Source organism: Carlito syrichta, unplaced genomic scaffold, assembly GCF_000164805.1.
Source record: "Carlito syrichta isolate Samal-C Ts95f unplaced genomic scaffold, Tarsius_syrichta-2.0.1 Scaffold307020, whole genome shotgun sequence".
In the NCBI taxonomy this organism is placed as follows: domain Eukaryota; kingdom Metazoa; phylum Chordata; class Mammalia; order Primates; family Tarsiidae; genus Carlito; species Carlito syrichta.
The window spans coordinates 247,417-258,596 of NW_007251116.1; the positions used below are offsets into that span (position 1 = coordinate 247,417).

Here is an 11,180-nt window from a genome sequence, read left to right on the forward strand (position 1 = left end):
ATGAGGTCTTGCTGCCCTGGCGGGTCTCGAACCCACGGGCTCAGGCAATCCACTCACCTCAGCCTCCCAAAGGTGCGGGATTACAGGCTGAGCCACCGAGCCCGGCTCATTTTCATTTTTTATAATTATTTTCTATTTTAAATACATGGGGTACAATTCAGGGTTAGATATATAAATGTTCAATATGCTTGTTGATGAGGTGTGCCCCCCTCCTCTGGCAGTTTCCTTCAACTGCCAATCCTCCCACCCCGGCAGTTTCCCACAACTGTCCATCCCTTTCTTACAGTATCACGATAGTTGTTCAAGGTCTGCATATGAGTGAGAACATGTGACACTCAGTTCTTTGTGTCTGTGATAGTCACTCAGTATTCTAGCCATGCAGGGTATCTTAAATCAGGAGGCTGGATGAGATAAAGAGGACCAGAGGCCAGGCCTGGGGCCTCCGGTGTTTAGGTTGAGGCAGGGAGGAGAAGCCAGCCCTGGAGCCCAGGCAGGAGATGCCTGCGAGGTGGAGGACACTTGAGAGGATGGCGGCCTGGAAGCAAAGGGGTGACAGCATCTCAGGGACAGTAGAGAAACCAGTGGTGTCAAATGCTGCTGGGGTGCCCAGTGAGAGGGCGGAAACCGATTCTCATATTTAGTATCAGGCTGAGTGCCCTGGCTCAAGCCTGTACTCCCAACAATTTGGGAGGCCGAAGTGAGAGGTTTGCTTGAGCCCAGGAGGTCAAGGCTGCAGTGAGCTATGACCAGGCCACTGCACTCCAGCTTAGGCGACAGAGTGAGACCCCAACTCAAAAAAAAATTTCATGGGGTCACTGGTCACCTTCACCAAAGGGGCTTCTATGAGTGAAAGCCTGGTTGGAGAGGGCACGAGGGAAGACAGAGGCATGAGCCAGGAGGCACGGGCCAAACCTGGATGCACGGGTGCAGGACAGTCTACCGGACCACTGCCCTGGTTCTTCAGACAAATGACTGTCATGGGGGGGGGGGCGGGGAATGGAGATTTAAGTGCCATGGCAACCAAATAAAAACTGTGGCCCTTGCTGGGCTCGGTGGCTCAGCCTGTAATCCCACGCCTTTGGGAGGCTGAGGTGAGTGGATTGCCTGAGTCCGCAGGTTCGAGACCCGCCTGGGCAGTGAGACCTCATCTCTACAATAAATCAAAAAATTAGCCGGGCGTGGTAGTGCGTGCCTGTAATTCCGGCTACTTGGAAGGCTGAGGTGGAAGGATCTCCGGAGCCCAGCAGGCGAGGCTGCGGTGGCCGGGAGCGGCCACTGCACTCCAGTCTGGGCGATAGAGTGAGACTCCAAAAAAAAAAAAAAAAAAAAAACCCTGTGGCCCTTGCCTGGATCCTGATGAAAACAAACTGGAAAATTGGGGGAGGTTGGATACAGGTTGCTGCTGATTAAGTGGTATTAAATCTTATCTGCTAATGCTGTGTCCAGGTGCTCTTTGTGGCATGGAACAAATGTTCTTTTCTTATTTTTTGACGCATTCTGAAGAATTTGGGGGATGCCATGACATGCTCTTTGGTGTGAGCTTTGGAATTTAGGAATAAAGAAGAGGCCAGAGGGATTTGGAGCTTCCACTTTTGTGTGTTTGGAAACTGACATACTAAAATGTTAGAAAAAGAAAGAGAGGATGGGAAGAAAAATATAGACTGCTTGGAGGAGCTAGGCTTCAAAGGACTGTGGCTGGGCCGGGCATGGTAGCTCAGGCCTGTAATCCCAGTGCTTTGGGAGGCTGAGATAAGAGGATTGCTTGGGGCCAGGAGATCAAGACCAGTCTGGGTAGTGAGACCCTGTCTCTCTAAAAAATAAAATAAAAATTAACCAAGTGTGGTGTTGCACACCTATAGTCCCAGCTATGATCATGTCACTTTACTCCAGCCTGGGTAACATAGTGATACTCTGTCTCAAAAAAAGAAAGAAAAAGAGAAAGAATGTGTGTGTGTGAGAGAGAGGAAAGGAAAGAAAAGAGGACCATGGCTGGAGGCAGCTATGGGATCAAGTAGAGAGAGGGAAGGACTGCTGAGGGAATGTCCCTGGGTAGAAGGAAGTGGGCAGGGTGTCCACGGCCCATCGAGAGGAGCTGGCACCAGGTAGGCGTGAGAAGTCAGCTGTCATGTCGGAGGGAGACCCGCAAACACAGCGCAGATGTGCACATGGACACAGGTGTGGCCAGGTGCTTGCAGGTGTTTTCTGATTACTTCCATCTTTCTCAACAACATCAGAAGCAAAGTCACTGACTGAGAATGAAACCAAGCTAGGAGGTTTGGGAGGTGTGAGGAGAGAGGGGAGGGGTTGCCAAAGTCGCCTAAGAGAGCAGCATGGGACAGCAGATGGGCCAGGGGATGACATGGCACCAGGCAGCACTGAGGGCCATTTTAATGGAATCCTGTGTATACATGTTTGTGTGTGCACTGGAACCCACCAAGAGACACGCCAAATATTAGCAGTGACTGCTTTTCGGTTTTTTGGGTTTTCTTGAGTTGGAGTCTCACTCGTCACCCAGGCTGGAGTGCAGTGGCACGATCGTGGCCACTGCAGTCTCGACCTGCTGAGTTTAGGCGATCCTTCCACTTCAGCCTTCCAAGTAGCTGGAAGTACAGACACATGCCACCACTCCCAGCTAGTTTTTTGTGTGTATGTGATTTATTGTAGAGACGAGGTCTCACCAAGTTGCCCAGGCTGGTCTTGAGCGCCCGGGCTCAGACAATCCTCTTGCCTCAGTCTCCCAAAGTGCTGGGATTACAGGCTGAGCCACTGCACCCGGTCGGGTTTTTTTTTTTTTTTTTTTTGCTTTTTGTTTTTGAGTTGGGTCTCATTCTGTTGCCCATGCTGGAATACAGGCAAGATTACGGCCCACTGCAGCCTCAAACTCCTGGGCTCAGGTGATCCTTCTGCCTCAGCCTGCCATGTAGCTGGGACTATAGGCACACGCCATCATACCCAGCTAACTTTCTGATTTATTGTAGAGACAAGGTCTCACGAAGTTGCCCAGGATGGTCTCAAATCCCTGGGATCAGATAATCCTCTCACCTTGGCCTCCAAAATTGCTGGGATTACAGGCATGTGCCACTGTGCCTGGCCCTAGCACTGACTACTTATGGACACAGGAAGGAGGAGGCTAGACGTAATTTATACTGTTTTGTTGTTACTGATTTTTTTTTTGAGTTGGAGTCTCACTCTGTCACCCAGGCTGGAGTGCAGTGGCACACTCACAGCCACCCCAACATCGACCTGCTGGGCTCAGGTAATCCTTCCGCCTCAGCTTTTCAAGTAGCTGGAAGTACAGGCCTCGTCGCCACCGCACTGTCGATATGCTGGGCTCCGGTGATCCTTCTGCCTGTCTTCCAAGAAAGTGGAACTACAGTCACGCGCTACCATGCCAGGCTAATTTTTTGATATGTTGTAGAGACAAGGTCTCACCAAGTTGCCCAGGCTGGTCTCAAAACCCTGGGCTTAGGCAATTCTCTCGCCTTGGCCTCCCAAAGTGCTGGGATTATCGGCTTGAGCAACTGTGCCCAGCCTGAGGTCAATAGTTAAAAAAAAAAAAAAGATAAAAATCTGTTTGAGCAATTCTATCTCTAAGAATTATTCTTGGAGGAAAAGTTGAATAAACATATCCAAAAGTACATGTATAAAGAGGTTTATTGCCGTGGGGTTTAAACTTGTAAAATCTGGGAGTGAGTCTTGTGGGAGATGCTGCCCTGACGCCCTTTAATAGAGGTTAATGGGTCACATGTCACCTCCTCAAGAGACCACCCCGAAGAAGGGAGGCCGTGCAGCGCCTTTGCCTCGTGTGGGGAGAATTCTGTGGAGCACTTCATGCCAAGAGCCCACCGTAGGTTTAGAGGGAACCTGGATGCCCAGACTCCCAGGGCTCACTCTTGAGGTCCCGCCTGAGATGAGCCCCGCGACCCCATGGCAGTTTGGATAGATATAAATGAAACCAACAGTGACCCGCTGGGGCTCAGGGGGCAGAGGTGGTGGGATAAGTCACACCAGGCGAGTTTACTGCTAAACGAAATAAACCAGTTGAAGATCACAGTGTGTGGTATTCGGCCCATGTATGAATGTGTTTATATAAATATACTCATGTATGAACAAGAGAAGAATTTACATAAATATGTTAACAGTGGCTATCTCTAGATGGTTCCAGAAGGAGGAGACTTCCCTTTCAAAGCCATTTGGGCCTCTTTTGTCTGAATTTAAAATTGTTTTCAGTTGACATCAAGTCTACAACAAGTAGATATTTTTAAATGTTGTTAGAACCGGGCACGTTGGCTCAAGCTTGTAATTCCAGCACTTTGGAAGGCGGAGGCGAGAGGATTGCCTAGGTTCAGGGGTTCGAGACCAGTCTGAGCAACATGGCAAGACCTCGTCTCTACAATAAATCCAAAAAAAAAAAATAGCCTGGCATGGTGGCACTGGCCTGTGGTTCCATCTACTTGGAAGGCTGAGGCAGAAGGATCACTTGAGCCCAGTAGGTCGAGGCTGCATTGGCTGTGAGTGTGCTGCTACCCTCCAGCCTGGGCAACACACAAGACTCTGACTCAAAAAAAAAAAAAAGTTGATAGCTTTGCTGGGCATAGTGGCTCACATCTGTAATCCCAGCACGTTGGGAGGCTGAGGTGAGAGAATTGCTTGAGTTCTGGAGGTCAAGACCAGCCCAGGCAACATAGCAATACTTCATCTCTTAAAAAAATAAGCCAAGTGTGGTGGCGCGTGCCTGTAGTTCCAGTACTCACACTTCACTGGGGCAGAAGGATCACCTGAGAAGGCTGCAGTAAGCCATAATCATGCCATTGCACTCCAGCCTGAGTGACAGAGTGAGGCCTGGTGAAAGATAAATACATAAAAGTAAAATAGAAAATGGATGTGCTATCATTATGTTACATTACTGTATAACCATATAGTAAAGAAACAGCCCTAGAGACAGAAACCCAGTGCTGAGTCGCAGCTCTGCTACCTGCCTGGTGTGACCACCATTCCACCTGACCGAGCTGCTGTGAGGGTTATGACAGAAGGAACGAAAGCTTTTGCCTAGTCCTGACACTGGGTGAGCACCGACGGGGGTGCTTTTATTATTATTCCTTTACAATGGCTGTTTTTAGGCGGTGAGACTCAGATTTCTTTTCTTCCTTTTTATTTTTGAGTTGGGAGTCTTACTCTGTCCCCCAGGCTAGAGTGCAGTAGCATGCTTACAGCTACCGCATCCTCGACCTGCTGGGCTCAGGCGATCCTTCCGCCTCAGCCTTCTAAGTAGCTAGAACTACAGGCGCATACCAACACACCTGGTTAATTTTTTCATTTATCATAGAGATGAAGTCTCACTATGTCGTCCAGGCTGGCCTTGAACTGGGCTCAAGCAATCCTCTTGCCCTGAGCTGACCCAAAGCACTGGGATGACAGGCCTCAGCCACCGCACTCAGCTGATGAGTCGGCTTTTAAGTAGAAAGGTTTGAGCTCAGCTGGGCAACCTGCCCATGTTGCCCTGCCCTACTCTCCACACCCTGCCTCTAGCCCTGGATCTGGGCCGCTCCAGGCTGTCCTGGGGCCTCGGTGAGACCCACAAGCATGATAGACAAGGAATTGTGTGCCAGGAGCTTGAGGCCATAGGCAGGGCAGGAAATGGAAACAGAACCCCCAGGGCTCCCTTTGGGGCTGAGGTCAGGCCTTCGCTGGGGCCAGGGCTAGGGCCCAGTCCTGGGCATTCAATCTCAGCTCTTGGGTCTCTGGAATGAGGACAGGACCCCTCCCAATGCCTCTGGGTGTGTCCTAGCCCAGGCAGCAGACCCACAGGCTGTCTCTCTCGGGGCTGGCCTGGAACACACGCCTGCCTACCCAGGCCTGGGGCCAGCAGGCCAGAGTGGGTGCCATCTGGGACTGAGAAAGGACGGAGTCTGAGGAAACCTTACCCGGGGTCAGGTCACCTTACCGGGTCCAGCGAAGTCTCCCATGGCTGCCGTTGCCGGCCCCTTCTGCTCCTTGGGGATCATCCTGGGCGGAGAGACCCCCGAGATGAGCCAGGCTGCCTCCATGTCTCCCTCGACCACCCCCTCCCCAGACATCCCCCAAGTTCCTGGCCCACCCCGCCCCAGCCCTAAACAGCCTTGGCCCACCCAGGGTCACACACAAGGGATATCTGAGCTGGAAGGGCCTTTGGGGTCTCTGAGGAACCTGAGGCCCAGGGAGCGAGAGGGAGGTGCTCAAGATGACCCTCGCTGGTGTCCGTGTTGCTAGGGAAGCACTGTCTCTTCAGGGATGGCTCCTCTTCCCCTCACCCCTTTTCCTCCTTCTCCTCCACCCCTGCTTGCATCTCACGCCACTTTCTAGGAATCTTGGAAGAGATTTACAAATCATTTTGAGGTCCAGAGTCCCAGAGAACCCCAACAGGCCCCAGACCAAGATCCCCAACTTACTCCCAGGAGAAGAGGCAGAACCCTTGGGCTCCCTGACTGACCGCCTTCCCTGACACCCTCTCTTTTGCTTCTAGGTTTTTCCAAGTAGCTGGAACTACAGGCGCATACCAACATGCCCTTGCTTTAGAAAACAATCTGCCGCCTCCGCGTGTACCCTCCACACCACCCGGTGCCCTTGGTCAGTGAGCACTCAGCTGGGTGACCAGGCATCCAATGGCTGGCCCTGACAGCCTCTGTAGCTGTGAACAAGGGGCTCTTCAGCTCTGTGTCTCTATAACATAAGGGGCATTGGGCTGAATTATGGGGATCCGTGGTTGGGCTGGAGGGCATCCACAAGCCCCCAAAGCTGTATGCCAACACGAGAGTGTCTGCGTGCACTTGGGGTGAGGGCCGTGAGGTGACTGAGAACACCCGATGTGACCGTGCAGGGTTCCACAGCCCGCAGACCTGTCTCTTGATAAACATGCTCCTTGCAGAAATTCACAGGTGCTGGGAGGCTCCCTCACTTACAGACAGGAAGGCTGCTTCCGTCTGCTGCTTAAAGATTCTGGTCCATTTCCTGTCCCCATCTCTAAGCCTGGCCACCTCTCCCCATGAATGAGGGTAGCCTAGAGCTTGGGGTCCTTGCCTCTCAATGCTGGAGCCCAGTTTCCACAAGGCCCCAACCTTCCCAGATCCCACAAGCTCTCATGAGGCCCTAGCCTCTCCGGCTCCCATGAGACCCCGATCTCCCAGATCCTCTGTGGGGCCCTTCCCTCCGGGGAAAGGGTACCCCCCAAGTGTCTCAGCTTCCCTAGGATCCTGGTACCTGAGAGGTGGGACCCACAGTGATGAGAAGGGAGAGTCCAAGCCTCAAGATGAACCCCTCTGTCAGGCAGCTGAGTTGAGTGGTGTCCGTGTCAGCGGTCAGTGGGCAGAGTGTGCCCTGCTTCCTGCCCTGGCTTCAGCTGACGAGAATCGTTCCTGCCTTGTCGTGGGTCACAACCTTATTCCGGGCTGCAACGGGAGCTGGGTCCAGATGCTAAAGGCACCAGCCCCTTGGGAAGACAGGTGCCCGGCAGCAGGCCCTTGCAGACAGAGGGCTTGTACCCATGTGTGCACACTCACATGTGCACAGGCCACGTCACCTGGAAATGTGGAGGTCAGCTGCTGGAAGCTTAGCTCGTTACCTGTGTATCCTCATGCCTAGAACAGAGCCCGATAGCAACTCAGCAGATATTTGTTGAATGGATGGATGAATGAATGAATGAACTGCCCCTGCATCTTCGCTTGCCTTAGCTTTTCTTCCTTCCTTTCTTCTTTCTTGCTTTTCTATCTTCCTTCTGCAGCCTTCCTGCCTGTCTCCTTCTCCCCCTCTCCCTCCACCTTCTCACATTCCCTGAGCCTCTCTCTATGGACTGAAAATAAATAAGGCTGGGCTCTGTCCTCAAGGAGTCGGCCAGGTCAGACTCAGCTCGTAAACAAGCTTGGGGAATGCTCTGGGACAGCCCGGGGGAGGGAGTTGCCAGCTCAGCCTGGGATGCCGGGAAGGCTTCCCAGAGGAGGAGGCGTTGGAGTTGAGACTTGGAGGATGCTTGGGAGTTTGCTGGGCAGAGAAGGGGCACAGGTATAGCTGGCAGAGGACGTGGCATGCATAAAGATGGCCGGGATCAGCAAGTAGAGCCAGAGCTGGGGGACAGTGCTGAGAGATGAGCCCATACAGATGGGCGGGGGCTGGATTCCAGCAGGCCCCGCGGGAGGAAACTGAGTTTACAGAGGACTGGTGATGTGGAGTGGTCGGACTGGCATTTTCCAAAGATCTTTCTGCTGCCAGGTGCAAACCGCTTGGAGGGCCCGGACTGGAGGCGGGAGGATTTCACTGCCCCAGGTGAGAGAGGGGGTGGCTGGGCCAGGGCAGGGACAGGGGATGGAGACAAGCGGAGTTGAGGGGTGTGTGGAGAACTCCAGGTCCTGGTGAGGGATCGGTGTGGGAGGCGAGGAGGCGAGAAGAGGAGGCCCACTGCCCTGTTTCTGGCCTGGTGACTCAGGCAGGGAGGGAAGGACAGGACAGGGTGGGGCAGATGCTGAGTCCTGTTTTGGATGAACTTGGTTTGATTTGAGGTGTCTGGGGACCAGGATGGGATGACCAGGGGGCAGCGAGCCACGCACTCAGGACCCAGCTGAAGACGAAGGCTGGGTGAGAGGTACTCACCCCACCCGGGAGGGTGGACCTGGCAAAGCCGCTGGGTCCAGGGTGGGCACCTGTGTCCCTATATCGGCACAGACTGTCCTGGGGGGACAGAAGCCTGAACTCTGCTATGGCCTACCCTGTGCTTCGCCTCCTGTCCCCCAGTGGGGTTGGGCTTCCAGGGAGGAAGAAAGAGCTTGCTCTCGTACAGGCAAAGGACACTCCTGGCACCAGAGGAGGACTCCTGATGGCCTGGGTCCCGACCTCGTTGGGACTGCCTGGACTTGGCTGTGACCGCTCACAATGGCTCCTCTTCCTATCCTGGAGTGCCAACCTGCCACGAGGAAGCAGCCCCAGAGTGCTGGGTCCTGACCCAGCTTGGCTCTGCCCACTCTGGTGACAGTGCCCCGTGGTCAGGGTCTGGACAAAACCACCCTGAGACTTTACTTAGCTCAGCTCTCCCCATTATACAGATGGGGATGCTAAGGCTCACTCAGTATCACCAAGCTAGTCAATGACAGCAGGGATTTCTGTGGCCTCAAGCTTTTCTGCTGTCCCCATCTCTCCTATGGCTGTTCCTTCCCAAGCTCCCACCCCATGTGTATCCCATATTTCCAGCCACCCAGGGTCCCACAGACCGTTCCATACTCAGGAGAAGGGAAGGGTGTCAGGCAAAGCTGAGAATGACACAGGAGGCAGGAGAATGCAGGAAGCATTTATTGAGGCCAGAGCTGAATTCTACAAGGGCAAGAGGAGGGCACAAATGAGCCTGGGGGGTCAGAGAGGACGGGGGGAGAGGAGAGGGGTATGGCAGCAGAGAACGCTTGGGAACCGCGGCTGCCCAGGGCTGCCCCTGCTGGACCCCTGGGAACGCAGGTGGAAGCAGCAGGTCCTCTATGCCACTGCCCCGCCAGAGGCCCGCGTGTGTCTCCTCTCTGGGAGGGTCCTTGGCCGCAGGCTTCCACACTACAAGGGACCCTCAGCAGGTGGGGGCTCTGGCCAATGGGGTCACTCATCATTAACTGAGCAGGGGCGCCCTCCAGCTTCCCACCACCAGGAGCTGTGCCCCACTTCCTAGGCCCCAGGAAGGCTCTGGCATCATTCCTTTGTTCCAAAGCACCCGGCCTCAACCCTGACGATCTTCCATCCTGACCCAGACTTTCCCTGGCCTCACTGGGGGTTCCAGGCCCGCCTCCTACCCCGATGGCTGGTTAGTCCCCACATTACATGGTCCCCTGCCTTTAACAACATCCTGGCAGCCTTTCCCTGCATACCTTTGCCCCTCAGCCAGTGCCAGCCCCCAGTGTATCCTGAAGCTGATATCCTGAACCTCTAGGCCAGCCAAATCGCTGCTGGTGTCCCTCTTGGGGATTGAAACCAAGTCACCAAGGTCTAAGGGACAGGCGAGGGCCTGCAGCCAGGCTCCCCAAGGTCATGAGCACCAGGCATTAGCTAAGACCAAGTGCCATGGGAGAGAATGGGTGGGATCGTGTCCACTCTTCCAGGCATGATATGGACCCTGGGACTGAGGGTTGAAATGGAAGAGAGGAGCACTTCCTAGAAGGCCAGAAACACAGGCAGACCCTGGCCCAATCCCTCACCCACCTGAGCTCATCTGCCCCTGAATTCAAGCCCAGTCAATCCTCCACCACCTGCCCCCACTTCCTAAGACCATGGAACGCATTCCAGGACTAGAAGAGCCCTCAGAGGTCATGTGAGCCAATCCCATGCCCTGCTAGAATCTCCTCTAGGCATCCTGGCCATGCCATGGATTGCATACTTCCCATAACAAGGAACTCTGTCTCCCTCTCTCCAAAGAGCAGCCAGCCCCAAACTGGGAGCCATCAGGTAGAGCCACGGGGTCACTCCATGTCTCTGTCCCCAGCTCAGCTTTGAGCCCAGAACCAGCCATGTATGGGCCCGAGGGGACAGATAAGGCCTGGAGAAACCATCATCTTAGAGTGCTCTTCCTTATCTGGCTACGGATAAGACGCTGGACAGCCTGAGCTGGGTGGAGAACGCAGCCCCACAGGGACTTGGGGAGACTCTTCCTGCCTCTTCTCTCCAGAGGGGACAGCAGGGCACCTTGAGCTGGCCTGGGAGACCTCTCTAAAGGTCACCGTGGTAAAAATAGAGTTTGTCTGGGAAGGGATGGAAAACAGCTGCTCCTGCCGGGGACTTGGTGCCAGGGAGCCGGACAGTCAAGCCAGGGCCTGGCCATGGGACACAGGCCCAGAATCGCCTAAGCAGCCCGCTTGCCAGACTCCAGAGAACAGAGCCAGAAGGGGAGGGAGGAGCGTGGCGACCCGGGCGCGGTCAGTCTAGGGGCCATCTGCACAGCCCCTGGCTCACCCAAGGCACGCGTGTGGTGTGTGTGTTGGTGGGAGGGGGGATTTCGGTGTTTGGAGATGGCTTTGGCCCAGGCCACGGTGAGCAGATGGGGAAGCTGAGGGTCAGACGGAGCAGGGTCTTGCCAGAGTCACAACACGGGACAGAGCGGGGGAGGACTCCAGCCTGGGTCCCTAACCCTCCCCAGGCCCAGAGCTGCCCTGCCCTGACCTCCTCTCTCTGGGGCTCTCCAGGGG

At 54.5% G+C, this 11,180-nt stretch overlaps 1 protein-coding gene across 1 annotated transcript in view; it reads right to left on the minus strand.

Annotated features, from left to right (window-relative positions):
• The window catches only part of MYOZ3 (myozenin 3), a 12,926-nt gene extending 6,921 nt beyond the window's left edge, over positions 1 to 6,005 (minus strand). The window contains exon 1 of the mRNA XM_008063757.1: positions 5,945 to 6,005. Coding sequence (XP_008061948.1) covers positions 5,945 to 6,005 — 61 coding nt within the window. The remainder of the gene's footprint in view (positions 1 to 5,944) is intronic.
• Positions 6,006 to 11,180: the final 5,175 nt, after the last annotated feature.